Here is a 21,817-nt window from a genome sequence, read left to right on the forward strand (position 1 = left end):
CTTTCAGCTGACTGCTGATTTGCTGACTGCTGATCATTAGCATAGCAAAGTTGATCTAAAAAAAAAAAGGCCTCATTTACTAAAGGGCAAACACTGGAAGATAGCTTACCAACAAGTTATATACATGTAGTAGTATTGTAAACACAACAATGCAGTGGCTTCCAAACTGTGGGGCTGGACCACTTTGAGGGGGCTTGGAATAGTGGCATTGGCACACAGCCCGAAGGCCAGGTAGGATAAAAATTAAGGTGAGAATGGCCATTTGATCTAAATAGGTATGTATTTGTGGCCCAAAATATTTTTGAAACTTTGACTCAATGGGGTATATTTATCAAAGAGCGAAGTCAGAGATCACCACAGTCCGCTAGAGTGAAATACCGCCTCTCTCCATTAATTTCTATGGGATTTTTACGGTGTATTGATCACAGGTTGAAAGTGAAAGTTCATCCTTTGATAAATACACCTTTAAAAATCCCATAGAAATGAATGGAGAGAGGTGATATTTCATGCTGGACTGAGAATCCAATAGGCCCTTGCAGAAGTGTCACTAGAGGGGGGCGGGCCCTGGTGCGTGACGCACAGCCGGGCCCCGCCCCCTCCGAACGGCCGCATTTGTCAGCTGCACGTGGTCTGCCGGGGGGCCCTGAGGGGGTGCGGGCCCTGGCCCGCTCGCACCCCCTGCTCCCCCGGTAGTCCCGCCACTGGGCCCTTGCATTTCATGTACAGAGAGGTCCAGACTCTCCACACAGGCCCATAATGTAGTAACTGTCTATGAAATCTTACATCAGCCTCTGACTAGGAGCACAAACCATAATCACATTGCTATTAACTAAATATTAACTATTAGTTTAATCCCTGTTTTTCCAACATTGCCATGTTATAGTGATATATATATATTATTCACAATAATGACTGAATAGTACAACAATAAACATAACAATGGCATTAAGTCCTGAAGCTTATTACACATTCAATACAAATAAATAATACGAAAATGTACTTTTTTTCTTATTTCAAGCTGGTGGCCCTGTTCAGTTGCAGCTAACAGAAAAATGTCACCTCCCATAACAAGGGGAAATGTAATTAAAATCAAACCAATCAAAACAATAATTTCTAGAAAAGAGATCAGTGCCATAGATCCATGAATTCGCTCTAGTCTTGACAACATCGGTTCTATAGAAAACAAATAATATCTTTTTCATAAGTTGAAATGCATCCCTTTTCAGCTAAAGCGTAATGTAACCCCTAAAATAAAAATGGAAGCTTTAATGTATAAAGAAAAGGTTTTACAGACATTAAAGCTCATTATACATTTATTATTAATGTAAACATAGTACATACCTGTTTCCAAAGGAAAACATCTGTCAGGTTGAGCCTCCATGAGATGATAAGGTGTAAGGAGGACAGAATTAGTCCACTCAGAACGGCTGCCCTCATGCGCACAGGAAGCAGGGTATAGATAATATAGATAAAGAATACACTCCACCAGATTCCTTCGGAGGCACTACGTGGGGTCACCATGAGAACCCCAAGAACCTGCACAGCAAACAGGACTGCTATCACAAGGTAGCTTACTATCCACATGTAGTCCTGGTGAAAGCCATTGCGATTACACACCACCATAAGTGACAAAAACAGAGCCATAGCAACAGCAAGGACAGATACGTAGACTACCTGGGGTTCCCCATGAGTACAATGAAAGATCAGCATGACCAGGCAAACCAGTACAAGGGCTCCCATTAGCATAGTCAGACTACTCTGATTCATCTGGAAGAAGTAACGTTGGTATAGTCTCTCCAGTTTAGTAGACTGGAATTTCTTTGACTGGAACACTTGTAAAAATCGTACCCAGCACTCTCCAGGAGTCAAGTTTTGTTCACTATCCTCGGTGCCCACCACTTCAATTGATCCCATTTTGGAGCCCTTAACCTCCCCATCCTCAAATCCAAGGGCCACAGATTTGAGTCCAAGGTCACCACCTGCCCCTTTCTTGCCATAATGGTCCTCCTGCCAGGTGCAACGGAGGCTGAAGTTGTTGCGGTTGTTTCTGTCCATTTCAGGGTCCTGAAGGCAGCTCATATATCTGGGACCACATAAAGAGTTGTTTTTTCGCTTTCCCTTCTTCCCGTTGCGCTCCCCCCATGCTGTCTTTCGTTCGTCCACTTTGGGGACCAGGATACCGCTAAACCAGGACATTTTGCTGCAAATTAGGCAAAGTGCAAAATTACAATACAGAACTGAAGGCTAATATTATTAGTGAGGGAAATATGTGACATATTGTGTTTGCTAGCAGTGTATTTTTTATGCTGGCACCACCTCAGATAAATTTGTATACAGACACATTGAGTTTTCGAAACATATGGGATTTTGATGGCCAGTATCCTTCCAGAGAACTCTGTTTACCAGAACTGCTGTCTAAAGGTTTATGCATTTGAAATATTCCCCATGGTTGAGCACTTACCTCTCCTGGCTGGGAGTTGGCAGCTTCCCAGAGGCTCCAGGCTGGGTGGGTGATACACGGCATTTATTCCGTCGGGTGGAGAGTTGGGGGAGGGCTGCTGCTTCTGAGTTTACTAATTCAATGGCATTAGGAGGGAGATTAGGTGAGATCTCAATTGGGCACCTGTGAGAGGCGGTTGATTAAAAACAAAATATGTATATCAGAAATTTTGAAGATAGAATGTTCAGTCTACTGCATGGAAGTTAATTGCTTTGACTAGGCATTCGTATAATTTCACGTTATATTATTTATTTATTTATTTTGATATAATTCTTAATTTGTTCGTTTACATGGGTTAATAATCAGCACTTAATTAAAGTGATACTGACACTAAAAAATGAATTTTAGCATATGAATGTACATTAAATGTTACCTATAGGTCATGTTGATCATTTTTTGCTGAGAGGTTTATTTTTGTATATAATTGTTAGTTGAAGTTCCTAAGCCTGACTCTCTGACACTCTGACACTCTGACTTTGCCAACCTGACTGTCCCATCTCAGCCTGTTAGTTACAGTTTCTAATGCTAACGGACTCCTGCTGCACAAATATGGCAGCCCCCTCATACAGGAACATGGGGGATCAGACAGGTAATGTAAAAGCATCATGCAAATACTTTATGGCAAAGATAGAAGTAGCTTGCAAAGCCAATATTATAATAGATGTAAAAAAAAAGTTTAATTTCAGGTGTCAGCATCTCTTTAACCCAGTCAAAAGAACAAATAAAAATGAAGTTGACTTATTCAAAAGGAAAGGAGAAGGAAAGCAAAGAAGAAAGTTGAGCCAGGTTAACTACAAATGTGAGAACTTGCCGTTTGCCATAACCCTTTTAGTGTAAGAATAATGTAATAAACATGAAACCAGTCTTGTAATAAAAGTTTAAATTCCTATTTAGAAATAGGGAAAAGGTTAAGTCCAAATGAATAGCAACTCAATCTGCTCAAGGATATCAAGATCAATAGCTTAGTAGAGTTGTCTCTGCTGTTTGTGTGCTAAACAGTGCCAGTAACTTCTGGTATGAAAGTAGATTTTAGTTGACTTGTGTTAGTAATAAAATGTGTCAACATGAGAAGAAAGCACTGTAGATATATGGAAGAAACATGGAAACACAGCATTACCCAGGGAGCCACATACCTAATGTTACCAGTAAATATCTGTGCTAACAACGTTTATTCATTCCTTAAGACTTAAGCTGGCCATAGACGCAAAGATATGATCGTACGAATCCCGGATTCGTACGATTTTCGAACCGTGTGTGGAGAGTCCCGACATTTTTCGTCCGGCGGAGATCGGTCATTTGGTCGATCGGACAGGTTAGAAAATTTCTGTCGGCTGCCGATAATATCTCTGCGTGTATTGCCAATCGTACGATTTTCAGTGGGAGACTGTCACTAGCTTTGGTTGGACATAGATATCGTAAGATTGCTGTCAGGGGCAGAACATTGCTGATCTGTTCTTTAACTAATCTGACTGGTAAGACTTTGATCTGAATGGTTAGTGGCGGGTCGGGAGATGGGAAAGTCTGATTGTACGATGATTCGTACGATCGGATCTTTGCATCTATGGCCAGCTTTAAATGTAGTCTTCTAAAACCTTGAGTGGACAGAAGCTCTTCCATAGTGGTTAAAATATATTATCTCTGAACAACGATTGAATATTATCTTTGATCACTCCAAATGCTTCTGTTGTTGATAAGGAGTGAACCATGGCCAAGGAGAGAAGTCATAATGAATGTGATAGCTATGCAAATGATTTCATATTATTCAAATGATTAACTAAATAGTCCAAGGAATCTGATGATCAAAGGCAAAACGAAGTTTGAAAGACAGAAGCACTTACTGGTTGAATATTATTTCAATGTATGCTCTATTTAAAGTCCCCTATTTATTTCCAGTAAATGAGTGTATTTTGGCTGGCAATTAAAGAAGTATGTATGCCGTGCTCCAACAGCCATCCAGCCAGTGGGGATTCCTCATTAAGTATGCAAACAGGATATTTATTTATTATTCATTATCCTATAGTTATATATTTATTTGTGAAGCATTTTCCAGAGGTTTTTCCTCATCCCATCAGTGTCAGGCCCTTAGTTTCAGTGGAGCTAATCCCTGCCTGTATGTTTATGAAGCCAACTGTCAGCTTGTTGAGCCCTTAGCAGATACTGTAAGAGCTTTCATTCCTACTCTTGATGAAGTTTGAAATTGTGTGTGCACTCCTCATTACTAATTTCATCAAGGAAAGAGAAACTTTGAAGGAACCTTTGTGCTGATGGATTAGAAATTGGGAGGAGAGTGCACTAATTGACATGTGGCATGATCTGAACTTGATTAGTATAGAAATGAATCATGCATAATTAGCGCTGTTGATTAACATCTGTAATACAGGAATGAAAATGAAGGTGGAGTCGCAAAGACTAGTATGGCAGAATGCATGCAATCTAAAGAGGCAAGCTAGAATAGAACAGGAGATGCAAAAGAGAATGTATGAGCAGTTTCATCAGAAGGGGTTTTCTGTGAAACATGCTCACATATGCGTTCCCAATCATTTTGATTTTGAGTTAGTGTTAAAGGAATTGTTCAGTGTAAAAATAAAAACTGGGTAAATAGATAGGCTGTGCAAAATAAAAAATGTTTCTAATATAGTTAGTTGGCCAAAAATGCAATGTATAAGGGCTGGTGTGATTTGATATATAACAAGTCAGTCAGAAAACTACTTCCTGCTTTTCAGCTCTCTTGGTTTACACTGACTGGTTACCCTGGCTACCAGGCAGTAACCAATCAGAGACTTGAGGGGAGGCCACATGGGTCATTTCTGTTGCTTTTGAATCGGAGCTGAATGCTGAGGGTCAATTACAAACTCACTGAACAGAAATGTACCATGTGGCCCCCCTTTAAGTCGCTGACTAACTCAGAGTTATAGAGCTGAAAAGCAGGAAGTTGAATTCTGGCTGTTTTATTAGACATCTGTTCACTCCAGCCTTTATATATTACATTTTTGGTTAACTAACTATATTAGAAACATTTTTTTTTTGCACAGCCTATCTATTTACCCAGTTTTTATTTTCACACTGAACTATTCCTTTAGGGTCAAATATAAAACCTTAACCATGGATAACCTTGTTTTTGTGAGACAGACACCGGACTTGCAAAACAGCACTGCTGCTATGCATTTTAATGGGCCAAACTGATTATACAATACAGTAACATAAAACTTGTTTCATTTACCATTGGTTGGCAGAGCACATTATGTCAAAACTCTACTCGTCTTTACAACAGGATTCTAACTGTTCTTATTTCCTCTATGTTTCTTTTATGTTTCACTTACAGGTATGGAATCTATTATTTAGAATGCCTTGGGATTGGGATTTTCCAGATAAGGATTGTTTCTGCAATGTGGAGCACAATGCTGTATGGTAATTAAAGGAAAACATCATAGAGTTGTTTTGCCATTTGCATGGATTCATCTAAGTATACCATCATGTACAAGGTACAGGCATTGATTCCCCTTGATTAGGATTTCTGGAATAGGCTTGGGGTTTGCCTCTTAGTAGCAGATATCAGCTTCTACATGTCATACAAGTGGTAAAATACCAGTTTGGGACTTAGAGATACTGACACTTTTTATATCTATCATAAAATTTCCTTTAAAAGCTACTTATAACTTTGCCATAACGTATTTGCACAATGCTTTACATTAACTGTCTTATGGCCAATGTTCCTGTATGAGGGGGCTGCCATTGTTTGTGTAGCAGGAGTCCGTTAGCATTGGAAAGTTCAACTGACAGGCTGAGATTAGGTATTTTACCAGCCTGGCCGGTAAAAATTATGGCTGATCCCAATGTTATTAATAGGGAAAAAAGATAAATATATAGGAAGGCCGGTATTTTTTTCCAGAAAAGTTGGCAACCCTAGCTGAGATGGGACAGTCAGGTTGGCAAAACAGTCAGGTTTAGAAACTTTAACAATTGCTTACAAAAACAAACCTCTCAGCAAAAAATCATCAACATGACCTTTAGGTAACTTTCAATGTACATTCATATTTAAAAAGTATTTTTTTAGTGTCACCGATTTTCGTACGATATTCGGTGTGTGTATGGTGGGAGACGAGCCGACCAATATCGTCAGAAGACTTGGATATTGGTCGGCTCGTCAATCAGGCTGGTTGTTAAATTTTGATTGGGTGCCTGTGAAGGAACCCAAATCGGCCATTGTTAGTGCTGAATCGTCAGATACAGGAAGAATTCTATTGTTTCTACCTTTATATCTGACAATTCAGCTCTACACGTGTATGTTGACATGAACAATCTTTTTTGGCCTTGGAAAGGCCACCTAAAAGCATAATGATGATGATAACTGCATAGAAAGGGCTCTGAGGTTTGATTTTTCAAGCATTTTTCCCAATATATAAAATCATTTCTGCCAATCAAATACTGCATTATTCTTTATAACTGTTGAAAGGGCTCCAGTGTTACATTAAAATGTAATCCAAATATTACAAAATGCAATTTGTAATATAAACATTTGAAACAGCTTTTTAAAACTAAGATGTATATTCTTTAATTTTCTAGATTCTTTTAAGCGGATGTAAAAAAGGGGGTATAATGCCCTTTGAAATAATTTTGGGTGCAGTTCCTTAAGTAAGGGTATAGTCATTCCTAGCAAAGGCACAGACACAAATCAGGAAGCCCTGATTGAAGTTGGACCCCTGCTTAATTCCCCTATGGCACATAACAAGTGCCAGCTAGGTAGCACTAATACATTCTCAGCCCAAGAAAATGCAAGCATAAGATGCAGTATTGATGAACCAAGTTAAATGTGTTTTGATTGAATTTTCCCTCAACCACAAGTACTACATAACTGTTCATACAAAATTGTGCTGATTCTAAAAGGTACTTTGAAAGATCTATTTAGACAGGTTTTTCATTACTACATCTTGACTTTCGAGCAGACAGGTCTCTCCAGAAGTAGAATTGCATGTGTTTATACAGTATCGCGAGAGATGTATGTATATGTTGGAGAGATTGTTGGACACATTTATAAGATCTTTGTTATGGACTCACAAGAGGCAGCCTAGGAGTTCTTGGATTCGTTTTGTAAAAAAAATCTGTCTAGGGTTCAATTTACCCTTTCCAAACTTTGGGGCTGGCCACCTTTTGGGTAGTGCTTTCAGCCCCCTGCTGGCATCAGTCTCATTCAGTAAATGCACCCGGAGCTACTGCTTTGACTCAGGAGCAGGCACACAAAGCAGATGTTGGTGTGAAACACAAGAGTATGCATTTAGGCCGTGAAATCTGCTACATGAATGCAGAGATTTGGTTACTATAAGAACAGTATTGGGATCATCCAATTTAAAGCTTCTCTTCAGACTTTTTGTCTTTGTTAGCGGAAATCTTAATGTATGGGAACTGCAGTGGGAAACTGAATGAAAGCTTTTAACTGAACTCTCACAAGACTGTTTCAACATTCCATTGCAGGACTGGTACTGAATTCTGTGTCAATAGCACATTTGTTTAACTCATCACACAAAAAAAGATATCAGTATAAAGTCATGAGTTCGCAATTATCACTGTACAAAGCACAAGTTTTCTTGTTCTGTAAACAACATTTAAAACAGAGGTATTTCTGTGCCAATCCACAAGCAAAAATATTTTATTCTGCATTTAAGACATTAACCCTTAAAAAGGGACATTATTTTGAATACATGTTGTATACATAGATATTTATACAAATAGCCACAGTTTTTATATATGTTAATTTGTCTTGATAAAATACAGCTCAGTGATGTCATCAGTCATAATCAGTAATTAGTGACATAGAATAAAGGGGAGTCTTAGTCTTCCCCCAAAAGACCAACTGCTATATATTCATATATAATACACAAAAGCCATGAATATCCTGTAAATTATATCCTTATAAACGGTGAGTAGTGATGTCATCAGTTATAAACGGTGAGTAGTGATGTAATTTCTGTCACATGACTCACTAAAATTTGTGTATTATAATAAATAAAGTACCCCCAGTTGTAAAATATGAGGAAATTATAAGTTACCTTGGAGTTCCATGACCTGTATAAAAATACTCGGCCTTCGGCCTCGTGTTTTTATATGGTCATGAAACTCCTCGGTAACTTATAATATCCTTATATTTTACAAGAGGGGGTACTTTATTCACTATATAATTATATTTTGTTCAGTGGAAAGCTTTCTACTGGTAGCCTCCCCAAACAAATTTCCCCTTCTGCCCTTCTCCTTTGGTTAGTGAAGTTACTTTTGTCACATGAAATGTAATATAAGAAATAATGTGCTCCATACTTTTACATGAATACTTAATAATGATATAACATTGCTACTATCCTATGTACTCTCATTTGCTCTCTCATACAAACAGAGATTTGTACAGTTTTCCCATTTAGCAAAAGCCAAAGCCATTATGTGAACTTGCCAAGGTTTCCATTTCAAGACTAGCAACAAAGTTACTTTGTAAAGAAGTTACTTAAGGTTCTTTGCTTGAATATCTGGGAGAGTTGAATATCCAATAAGACTATTTTACAGTCTGCCCTCAACCCCATATAGCTGGTCACTGCAACCACAGAACTGCAGCAATTAAATAGATTGCCTTGATATTTAATCCCTTGCACCTTGACACTCTCCACAGGACATCATTCCATTCAATAAATCATATCCCTGCAACACGGGACATCTTGTTCTAAGATCAGTAATTTCTCCCTCATCTGCTGAATATGTAACACCTACACAGTACGTTAGGAAGACTATTCATCTATCAGTGTGACAAGGAAAGCATTAAAACGAAATGCCTTCAAACACATGTGGTTTACCAGCAGTATCATCAATTTATGAAAGATGAAAGCATAAAGGCTTATCTTATATGGCATTTAAGCCAGCATATATAAAAACAAACTAAACAGTGTATGGTATCACAGTAAATTCAAACAATTTGGGGTTCAAACAAGGGCTGCCTTAATAGCGAAGGTGCAATCCATAGCAACCAATAAAATGAGCTTTTACGATGTGACTTACAGAAGTCACTTCCAGTCGGTGCTAATTGCTGATTGGTTGCTATGAGATATGGTACAATTTTGCACCTACATAAGCAAACCCATTATTTATTCTGAACATAAGTGTGAAGATGCATAATTAATAGAGTTATAAATAAACATGTATAATAAATACAATGTTCAAATGCATTATATAAATTGGTAGAAAAATGTTAGCATATGTATGGGGCACATTTACTTAGCTCGAGTGAAGGATTAGAATAAAAAATACTTTGAATTTCAAAGGTTTTTTTTGGCTACTTCGACCATCGAATTGGCTACTTCGACCTTCGACTACGACTTCGAATGGAACGATTCAAACTAAAAATCGTTCGACTATTCGACCATTTCGATAGTCGAAGTACTGCCTCTTTAAAAAAAACTTGGACCACCTACTTCACCACCTAAAACCTACTGAGCACCAATGTTAGCCTATGGGGAAGGTCCCCATAGGCTTTCTAGCCAATTTGGGATCGAAGGAAAATCGTTCGATCGATGGATTAAAATCCTTCGAATCGTTCAATTCGAAGGATTTAATCGTTCAATCGATTTTTCCTTTGATAGTTCGATCGAACGAATTGTGCTAAATCCTTCTACTTCGATATTCAAAGACGAAGGATTTAACTTCGAGGGTCGAATATCGAGGGTTATTTAACCCTCCGATATTGGACCAATAGTAAATGTGCCCCCAAGTGTGTATATATCTATACACACACACACACAATACATGTTTTCTAATCATATGGGCACTTTTCTAGTCGCATAGGAAAAATTGAAATCACTAATAATTATTTTAAAGCCTAAGAAAATATGAAAAGTAAAAATGAAGAAATAATTATGTGATTTACTGCCACCTTATTTTCTTGTGCCGTTATGGGATCCCTTATCAGGAAACTTATTATCCAAAAAGCTCTGAATTACAGAAGGGTCATCTCCCATAGAGGCAATTTAAAGCTAATAATTGTAAAAAAGAATTACATTTTTCTCTATTATAATAATAATAATAATAATAAAACAGAACCTTGTACTTGATGGTAACTAAACTGCACAAATCCATATTGGTGATAAAACAATCCTACTGGGTTAATGTTTAAATGCTTCATTGCAAGTCCAAGTGTACCAGAAAATATGCAATCACAAATGTCTACAACTTTTGTACCACATTATATTAAATCAGGCTTTTCCAGTGCTACTCTTTTTCACTAGGGGCGTTTGACTACTAGTAGTGTACATTGTTGTAGGTCAAAAACAATTTTTATTTTGAGGATAATGTCCCTATAATTGAAAAGTTTGGGCATTAAAGCAGTTGCTTATATTGTTCTTTTAACTCAGGTACACGGCAGCTGCCATATTGCTTACCTCTCTAGAGTACTTTGCCAAAGAATATGGTGCACATACAGACTTTCTATGCAGTTCAGTTGGGAATTGATAGCACTACTTGATCATGATTTTGTAAAGACTTATAAAGAAGGATTGTAGGATTTGTAAAGGACCGCAAAGTTTTAGAGAGATTAAAGGGGTGGTTCACCTTTAAGGTAATGTTTAATATGATATAAAATGTCCAATTCCAAGCAACTTTTCAATTGGTCTTCATTATTTATAGTTATTTGCCTTTTTCTTCTGACTCTTAAGGCTTTCAAATGGGAGTCGCTGACCCCGTCTAAAAAGCAAATACTCTGTAAGGCTACAAATGTTTTGTTATTACTACTTTTTATTACTCGTCTTTCTATTCAGGCCTCTCCTATTTGTATTCCAGTCTTTTATTCAAATCAGTGCATGATTGTTAGGGGAATTCAGACCCTAGCAACCAGATTACTGAAACTGCAAACTGGAAAGCTGCTGAATAAAAAGCTTAATAACTCAAAAACCTTACATAATAAAAAATGAAAACCAATTGCTAATTGTCTCAGAATATCACTTTATACATCATACTACAAGTTAATTTAAAGGTGAAAAACCCTTTAAGAGAGCAAAAGTTGGCAATATATACTGCTCTTAGTTGCTATTTATGTAGAGGTTGGAGTGGTATATATCAGCAGAAAATAATATGAACTTTCATTTAACTTTTGCAATTCCACAATGCGAACTGCCCAAGCAAACCTCAGATTTGCCTCCCAGCTGTGGCTAGGCAGTTGGTTACCAGCTATGGCTACATGGTTTACCAGCAATTTTTTGCTGCAAAGTAATTATGGATTTGTATGCTCACATAATACTGCACTGAACCTTTGTTTGCTGTGTAAATGTAGATAAAGATATTGAAGAAAGCTCTGAAACATTTTGTTATCATATAATAAAACCAAGAAATGAGTCAATATGCATGAATTTCTGTCAAACTCCTGGCAGACTCCTCCATGGGCAGGCTGTGGACACATTCTGCCGTTTATGTTAGCGCTCTAAAGATAAGCCATTTACTTAAGCAATTGGCAGTGAAAAAAATGATAAGTGTTGTAAACAAAACCCAAATCATTTAAAACAGCCAAACAGCAATATGTCAAATGAAAACAAACTAAGTTATTTTGTTAAATTAATTTAATTAAGCTTCCCAGTTCAGAGAAAACAACTGTCCAGGAGCTGCACTAAGCAGCCACTGGACGTAGAAATATTCTGACTGGACGGCCTCTGTTCTGCATACTGCCAATTAGAATGATAATCTTAAAGGGGTGGTTCACCTTTAAGTTAACTTACTATATTATAGAATGACTAATTCAATGCAACTTTTCAATTGGCCTTCATTTTTTTTTCTTTTTTGTGGTTTTTTAATTATTTGCCTTCTTCTAATGCCTCTTTCCAGCTTTCCAATCTAAAAAACAAATTCTCTGTAAGGCTACGTATTTATTGATATTGCTTCTTGTTATTGCTCAACTTCTTATTTAGGCCCTCTCCTATTCATATTTCAGTCTCTTATTCAAATCAGTGCTGAGTAGCTAAGATAATTTGGACCCTAGCAACCAGACTGCTGAAATTGCAAACTGAGAGTGGCTGAATAAAAAGCTAAATAACTCAAAACCTACAAATAATAAAAAAAATGACAACCGATTGCAAATTGTCTCAGAATATCACTCTCTACATCATACTAAAAGTTAACTGAAAGGTGAACAGTCTCCAATAGCAGTCTCAATAACTATTTATTCATAAGAAGTATGAGAGTTTTATAGGTGATCAATATAAGAGGTAAACACTATGGATGCACTGAATCCACTATTTCACGAGTCAAACCTGGGTAGCAAAATCTTACGCTAAATAGAATTTCACTAAAGCAAGCTGGTAGCCACCAAGTGTCTCATTCTGGACTGTTTTAAGGGGTAGCCAGGACACGCCCAGTTCTCAGGCAATTATATGCAAACGATTCCTTTATCAAAAGATAACTGTCCCGAGGCTTTTTTCAGTAAAAAAATATCATTTTATTTAAATTAGCGTTAAAACTCAGATACATACTGACCCCACCAGGCCCACCTTACGTGTTTCGCACCCTCCGGCGCTTAGTCATAGGTGTATCTGTAAACAGCATGTCCTATGTGGCATTTATACCCTATTAATCCCTCCCATTTTCTTTAAAACCAATCAAAAATTGTGAGGGATTAACCCTACTTTGTTAGTTTGATCCCAAAATTGCCCCTGTGGGGTGTTCGTATTCTATTTCATGTATCACTGTTTGTAAATTCAAATAGTATTTCAAGTTTAACAATATCTATAAAGTATATACCTCATATCACATTGAGACAGTATGATTCCAAAGATAATTTACACTCACTTTTTTGCACATGTTATTAATTATAAAAAACGTCACTAGCTCTCTCTTTATTAAAGATTACCCAACCCGAGAAACTTTAAGCACTATTAACTTCTTCAGATATAACAGGTGAATCATTTTCCTTGCACTAACATCCCTTATGTTCATGAGACTGTCCCTTTAAGCCTTGCAATGAACATTATCATACAAGAAATGATAAACAGACTGCAATATCTGCTGTGTAACTGGATCTTCTGCTGTGAATGTCCTTATAAACAAAAGAAAATCTTAACAAACACCACTTAGCGGTTATCGCAAATGTAAACCCAAAGGGATACTTCAAAATCACTTTGTGTTCAACAATTTTCCATTAAAAAACACCAACGACAGTTCTGAATAACAGATCATTCTGTATATATGCGGCAAATGGTAGTCAGCACTAAAACTGATGCTCAAGGAAAGAAAAAAAAGAGATTGCAAAAAAGCGGTGGCTGAATACTGAAACTACCAAAAAACACACAAACACTGCCCTACAACTGTTCCTGGACTGCAACACCCATCAGTCTCTTTGGGTTGTGGAGCTTGTCATTAACAGCTGTTGATATGCAGTGCAAACATGCTTGCCCAGCACAAACCTCCTGCTCTGTTCCTTGCATCTGGCAATAAAAGAGAAAACAGTAGCACAGAACCACTATTGTTACCTGTGGGTTTAATGGCAGGAATGCCAATAGCATGGAGTTTTTGAATCCACAATCCATTATTCACTAGACAGATAAAGCAGCAGATTTCATGGAATAAATCCTGTATATTGTGGGTCTGGGTCTCCAAGCTCTGTTCTCCATTCAGTTTGCCTTTGTATTCACCTCCCACACAGACATTCAGGGCCCTGCCTGGGAACAAGCAAAGGCTCAGTCGTCATGCCTGTGACATCACGTGCAGTTGCTATGGAAACACAGTCACAAGCCCCGTGCATCATGGGGACTAAACACAACCTGTTAGCGATAAGGAGTTAGGAATGTGAGCAACTGCAGTGGTGTAGCCAGTAGTCAAGCAAAGGTGTGGTGGGAATCAAAGACTGCTTATTTGTTATGGAACTGGCAACAAATCACAGCACCTGTTTATCCCCTTTACATATTTACACATATGGAGCAGCAGCAGCTTTTCATCCATTTCATTGTAAAACAGGAACATCATTTGGCAAACATTGACACAATAGAAAAACAAGACACAGAGATCCACTTTACAGGACAAAATGTGCCAAAGTGTCTCACCTTAGGCACCACTTCCACAAATCATTAGGGCTCTAGGCATGTTTCATAAACCCTTTTATAGTAATTAAGTGCCCCCTCCTTCCCGCACATAAACAACAGGCCCACGCTGAGCAAAACTGTGAAGGCTGTCCTTAAGAACACATTCAATCTCCACTGGGCAATGAAAGGGTAAACAGCCCCTGGCCACATAAACAACAACCAGCAGCACTGCACTTGTTATTACCTGAAATTAAAGTGATATCATCTTTGTATTTATTTTAAATGGATGCATGTCTGCAACGAGAGGCTAGACAGGTCCTGGTATTTTAAGGATTGTGTTACAGAGGCCCAGTAGAAAGGCCTAGCACATTCAACCATTTGCTAGAATATCCAGATTGTCTGCCTGAACCTGGACTTAATAAACTACAACAAAGAGCAGTTCAGCTTGGTCTGCCATTATCTCTGGAATCATAAACAAAAAGATTCACGTAGGGAAATTGTACAAAACATTTTCTTGCCATTAAACAGGTTATAGCTACAGTGAATGGTCTCAGTGGTTTGAATGCGGACACTTGAAATCTTTCAACTAAGTCAATGTTGTTTACTACCAGCTTTGTTTGCTGTATCCCAATGACAACCTGAGAGAGAAAGAGAGAGAGAGAGAGAGAGAGAGAGAGAATGAGAAGAAAGAAAAGAATGAGAAGAAAGAATGAGAAGAATGAATGATAGCTTGCTAACAACAAAACAATATTATTATTATGGGCTCTTCCACATGAGTGGTTTATCCCTGCTCTCCCCTGCATTCAGCCATAGGAGAGCAGGAAGAAACACAGTTCCCATTCTCAAACAGGCACATGTAAGAACGAACGCTGGTGGAATGCAGCATGTTGTTTTCCACCTGCGTTCGGCACTTACATGTATCTGTGTGAGTAGGGGCCCCTTTAAATGATTAGAATGCGTTTCTGCCTGCACTATCCTGGGGCTGAACGTATTAAAAATGAACACAGGGGAGCGCAGGGAAGAGCCCTGACACATATTTATAAAAAACCAACATTATAAAGAACCAAAATTTTCAACACCACTGTACAAGAGAAAAGTGAATACATCAAACTAATGACATAAAACTGCTAACTGATACAGGAAGTAAAGAAAGTCCTGTTTATATCATATTAAGTGGTATATAAAAGAATCTTACCAAACTGAAGTATATATATATATATTAGTAAATATTGCCCTTTTTATTTTTTTTTACCTTGAGCAACCATTTGTAAATGGTCTGTGTGCTGCCTCAGAGATCACCTGACCAGAAATACTGCAGCTCTAATTGTAACAGGAAGTGTGGAAGCAAAACAGGAATTGTGTCATGTGACCTAACGTGCATGGTTTGTTTTGTATGCACTGTTAATTGTAGGATCCAAGGGGGTGGTGCTTATTTTTTAAAAGGGAAACAGTATACAGTATTATCAAAAATGGTTTCTTCACATGAAGCAGGATTTAACATATGAGCTGTTTTATGCAATATATTTTTATAGAAATATTGTTTGGAGGTATAGAAATAGCGACTAGTGATGTCATCAGTAACACTTTATGCTTAGTGGTATCATCACATGACTGAATCTAAAAGAATATCATGTACCATGTACAAACTCCCATATTCATCAATTAAAGGGGTCGTAACCCAAAAAGTAAATTTTTGTCTAAAGAAAAGGGAATTTTATTCTAAACAAACAATCAAAAACAACCCAACAAAGCAAAGTAATATAATCTTCAATTTATGGAAATAGAAACATTTCTAAATATAACACATAAATAGCAAATTATAACCATTTTTAAAATATCAAGCTACTCCCCCTCTCAGGATTTTGTCTCTACGAGAAGAATTTGTGTGATGGATAGCTAGCTCTAATACATCACTGGTCCAAGTACCCTTTGCCCAGATGAGGAATAAGGGCTATGTCAATGTCACACGTGGAAATTTTCTCCATAGGTGAAGGAAATGGCAAAATGCTATGATTTAGACCATATTAATTACTAACAAATGTGACATGCACCTTTATGTGCTCAGATAAAATGAATTTTGGCTCAGAAATGTATGTGTTTCTTATTGACATAAGACAAAGCTTACATACATTTTATATTTTAGAAAATTTCTTAGAATTATATTTTGCTTTCATTAGGCAAAATAAAGTCAAGATTTTATTTTTTGATTAACAATCCCTGTAAGCTAAATCACAGGGACATTCTGGAAAATGTTGCTCAGCAACACCTGGAGTGGTTCCTGTTTTTCAAATCCTGTGTGGGCTGCCACCTCACAGAAGCAGTCTCTGAATGACCTATGGACATGTCATTATATTTTCATTTTCATTAGTCAAATACAAATGGAAAATACCTATGATAGGTTTATGTGCGTATTAAGACAAATACATGTTGCAAGACTAACATGCAGTGTACAATATATAGAGGGACCAGTAAAAGCAGTGAAGTTGCATCCTGACCAGTTTTGGGGTTCCAAAAAATGTGGTCAGCAAAATTATGTTTAATCAAAATTACATGGAATTGCCTTATACTGGCAGTTTAGAAAGGAGATTTTCTAATCTTCTGAAAACATCAGCATTTTCCAGCAAAATAAGTCCCTAAAGCACCAGTGCATGCAATTCCACTTAATTTCTATTGATCACAATAGGAGGGGGTTAATTTTGGGCATTTTACCTCACTAAAAGTTTGATGTTAGTGCCCAGGAAAACTCAATAATACTTCAAATGTGTTTCCAACTCACCAATACAAACTCCCTCACTCAGGAATCAAAGAAGTATGTATTATTAATCAGCATATGGCTCTAATTGAGCAACCAGGGCTGCTAAGGGCTCCCCTGCATTTAGTTTAAATGCGTCCAACCACAGGGGAGCACAGGCCCAGATGCAGCTAACTCTTCCTTATGTACTCACAACAACACATGTAAGCTCCCAGCATTGGTGGAATGCAGCATGTTGCGTTCCACCTGCTTTGGCACATATATGGAAGAGAGTGGCGTGTTGGCGCATGCGCAGTTGTCGCAATCTGCCGGTCCCGAACAACTACACATGCGCTGAAAGCCACGGAGAAGCACCGGAAGAAGCCCCGAAGATTACCAAAGAGAAGAAGATGACCCCTTGAACTCAGATGCCCTGAATCTCCAACGAGAGTTAGGGGCTTTTACCCAGGGTAACACCTAGGCTGGGGGGGGAGCAGGGAAGGGGTCTACATAGGGCAGGGGATTTAAGTAAAAAGGGTTAGGTTCTCCTTTAAAGGAGTTAATTGCATCTGTCCCTGCACTCCCTTGTGGTTTAACACATTTAAACTGAATGCTACCCCAATTACAGAGAGCATTTCAAAATTGCTAAGGTATATGATCACTGCAGGCCCGGGTTTGTGACGAGGCCACTACAGCCCAGGCTGAGGGCTGCAAGATTTCAGCTGCATTCTCGGAGCAATGGGGACCCGCAACTCCTCAGTGCTGCAGGGATGCATGCAGGCAGACGGGTGGGTGCTAGGACCTGTTGGCCTAGGGGCATCGAAAAGGGAAATCCGAGCCTGGATCACTGATATTGCTCATGGCTCTTTCTGCCAAACAGCATGTATACTGCTTATTTTTATATTTATAGGTTATTGGCCGAGATCTTATGGAGTTCTAAAACACACGTGGTATCACAAAACTTCCAGCTCAATTTACCTGGTACTGCACAGCCATAGCTTGAATCCCAATCATGAAGCAAGACAGGACTGTTTTTGTTTGATAGGAAGAAAACAGATATAGTTGCATGGCTCTAGTCAAGCTGAAAAAACGACTATAACGTTTTCAAAATGTATTGTATTTTCACCATCCACACATAGCTACACCACAAAATATCCAACATTTTTGCTTGGAAATGCTTCCTGTTGGCCCAAGTGTGGCCAGATTTAGAAATATGGCACATGGGGGGTTAAGGATTAAATGTTGTCATTATGGCACTCATGCCCGTCCATGCTGCTAAATGACATAACCCCCTTAAGCCACCCTCCATAAAGTATTTATAATAGTCTTTACTACTCTGCTCTGTCTGTCCTGCAGAACCACTCCCTGGTGCTTAATGGCCTCATATGAAAACATTACTTTATGACACACCTAAGCTTCTTAAATAAAGGAGTTTTGTGCAAAACTGATAATAGCATGCAGCATAGCATTTTTTTAAAAACTGTTTTTCTAAAGCATCACTTTAAAGTGCCAGTTGAATATAACCAAGAAACACTGTACATTCTAAATTTGAGCGCAGTAAGACTCAAAAACCACAGAATACATAATAAAGGAAAATGCACATGTCTATATTGGGGTATCTAGTTTTATTGCCAAAAACTGCCTCTGGGTTCAACAGACTTCTTCTTTTGATACCATCATGAAGATTAATTGTAACAGCACACTATAAGATCCCACAGAGTTGTAAACCACCTAAAAGGGGTTGTTCACCTTCTAAACAAATGTTTCACTTGTTTTCAAACTGTTCATCAGATATAAATTTTTTTCAACTGTTTTCCATCTTTATTTTTTTATTGTTTTTTAAGTTTAATGTCCCTTTATCTGGGGTTCCATTTTTACAATTTGCTTCATTAGATGATACATTTCTCAGCAGCATCTGTGGAATATTAGCAACTATTGTATGAATTATAACAGCTGCCTCAGAGACTCTGCTCAGCAGGACCAAAGATAAGAAATGTATCAACTATTGTATAACTTTAGTTCACAGTCGGTGCCCCCCCCCCCCTCCGGAGCTACTTCAGAAAGACATAAGATGGTGAAAAATTAAACTTTAACCATCAATATTAGAAAAAACTGTTGAACAAAATTAAAACAGCTGAACTGAAAAAAGTGCTGTCAGGTAAACAACACCTTTAAAGTATTTAAACTATAAGCATGACCTGTATTTATATGGGTCATGCTAATAGTTGCTCTCAGTACACCCACAGGCTTTAACCTTAATTAAGTCAATTAGGACTTTATCTTTCAAGACATGTTTTACTAGCAGATGCTGGACGAAGAGATACTATCTATGTTTGTATACAAAGGATATTCGAGTTGGTGTATTAGCTACCTTTAGGCCCTGGACACACATGCGGATATTTGCAGTGTTTTCGCCAAGGTCCGCGCCACAGTTTTTAAAAAAAGCCGACCTCTGCTTAAATACGCTAGTGGTTTCAACATTCGGCAATGGCACGCTACGCTAGCGTATTTACGCGACAGTCAGCTCGGGGCACAGACCTCCCCGAGAACGCTGCAAATATCCGCATTAGGAAGTCAGTTTTCAGCCCTCCACTATCCATTCATAGAAACTCACTGGAATTTCTGAGTTTCCACTTGCGTGCAGGTACATGGGGCGAAGTGGAGAGCTGAAAAAAAATGCTAAAGCAGACATTTTCAGGCTGACCTCGATTCAGTGTACCAGCATGCAAGCGAGCAGTTGTACATTTCATTGCAGATCAATGGAGCTGGGAAGGGAGTGGATCTGATTCTCTCAGCCTGAAAAAAAAATGCAGTCTGAGAGCAATGGAGCCAATTTCCTATGTGTGCCCTGGCCCTTAGGCTGTTCTGATCTCCAAGGATTCAATCAAATAATCTCACCCTTTCATAATTTTTAGATACACATGGGGCAGACAGAGTCTTGGATGAGCATAGAGGAGCTGTCTTTCCGATGACGCAGTGAGCACACATCAAACATTGTTAATGGCACTGACTTTACTTCTCCATGGTTCAAAGCAGGGGAACCGAGGAAGGTTATTTATTGTTTTTTTCCCAACAGCGAATTGGGTGAAAGCATACAGTATACAAGTCCCAGCAAATACCACACAGTACAAGGGAGTTTCCGCAGGTGAATGTCTACACCCTTTCCTTCTGAACTACAGCTCCCAGCATCCTTGGTTGGTGGGAGTATATTGAAAGTCTTGCATTATATGCAACTCAAATACATTTGGTTTAGCTATAGGGTATTATATTGTGCCTCACACTACATAATCCATACACATGTATTGGTCCTAATTTATGGCTTCAGGTTTTTCTCTTCCAGTCATGCAGAGGAATGAATGATACTAAAGGAGGGGGAATACACAGAGCACGTCTAGTCCATAGCAACCAATCAGACTTTTCCTTTTATTTGTTTTATTAGTTTTAATACAGTTGGCTGATCAGAGCAGATTGTTTGCTAGGGGTTACCAGTCTATGTGTTATGATTTAGTGCCCCCTTCTCCTTTTATGGCACTTCATTTAGTTAAGAATACATTTATTACATAACTGCAGATGCCACACACGTGCTCTTGGCATAGGATTGCCGTTTGTGTCTTTCTCATCCCCCAGAGGACATACGTAGATAATTAATCCACAAAGCCAATGTCGAACAGTTGCATAAGGTACTGGATTTTAGAAAGATATTTTCTATTAGTAGCATACAGGCAGCAGCATATGCTCCTGGGCAAATGCAGGGTAGCCATCATAGGGACAAAGTTTGGGTTACAGCTTTCATTTCTGGATCCCTATAGACCAACATTTAAGATGGCTGAGTAGGTCATAGGCTGCAGCAATTCAACTTTACTCGAATTATTTCTACCCATGCCCAGTGTAACCGGATTAGTCACCATCTCTGCACAGGTGCCCTACTGGTTTTCTGTGTACCTTCCTTTATAGGCAACCAAGCCTCTCTTCTCTTTGAAGGCAGCCTTATGAGTTAGCATATAGCATTGCTTGCATTGCACCAATGTGGATTGAGCTGTAGTCACCATGGCAATAGTGTTTCCTGGAGAGACCATACCGGATTTCTAATTGAGATGTACATACAGCACTGACTCATTGACCAGCTATGGGTACAACATAGCCTGAAGCTTTGCACAGATTTAAATGGCCAAAAAAAACTGAACAAGTGACAGAGGGCAACAGGGTCAGTTAAAAGAGAGACCCACCATTAATAATAGAAATAAAATCGGTTACAACACAGCAAATAACAGATCTTGTGGCATTTGCAGAACAGGGGCAGTTGTTCCTCAGTAACATAGCAAGTTAGGTTGAAAAAAAAGACACATTCATCAAGTGTAACCTTAAAGGAGAAACAAACCCTCAATGAAAAACCCTACCCCCTACCCTACATAAAAAACCTCTCTCTCGCCCCTCCCCCCCCCCATTTACCAGAAGAAAATTTATCAAAGGGTGAATTCTTACTTTTATATTTCCTCTAATAAATGGATTTCCCTTAAAAATGGATGCATCAAATCCAGGTTTCACGCAAACCAAATT

At 38.4% G+C, this 21,817-nt stretch overlaps 1 protein-coding gene across 4 annotated transcripts in view; it reads right to left on the reverse strand.

Annotated features, from left to right (window-relative positions):
• Positions 1-21,817, reverse strand: part of adcy6.S (adenylate cyclase 6 S homeolog) — a 111,570-nt gene that overhangs the window by 79,578 nt on the left and 10,175 nt on the right. For 3 of the 4 annotated variants that reach the window (XM_018249986.2, XM_018249985.2, XM_018249987.2), the window contains exons 2-3: positions 2,462-2,623; positions 1,342-2,200 (exon numbers count right to left, since the gene is read on the reverse strand). In XM_018249986.2, the coding sequence (XP_018105475.1) occupies positions 1,342-2,200; positions 2,462-2,623 (1,021 nt within the window). Of the gene's footprint in view, positions 1-1,341; positions 2,201-2,461; positions 2,624-13,980; positions 14,294-21,817 lie in introns of those variants that run through there. The other variant, XM_041584368.1, reaches the window with a different exon arrangement.

The sequence above is a fragment of the Xenopus laevis genome, chromosome 2S (genome assembly GCF_017654675.1).
Source record: "Xenopus laevis strain J_2021 chromosome 2S, Xenopus_laevis_v10.1, whole genome shotgun sequence".
Taxonomy (NCBI): domain Eukaryota; kingdom Metazoa; phylum Chordata; class Amphibia; order Anura; family Pipidae; genus Xenopus; species Xenopus laevis.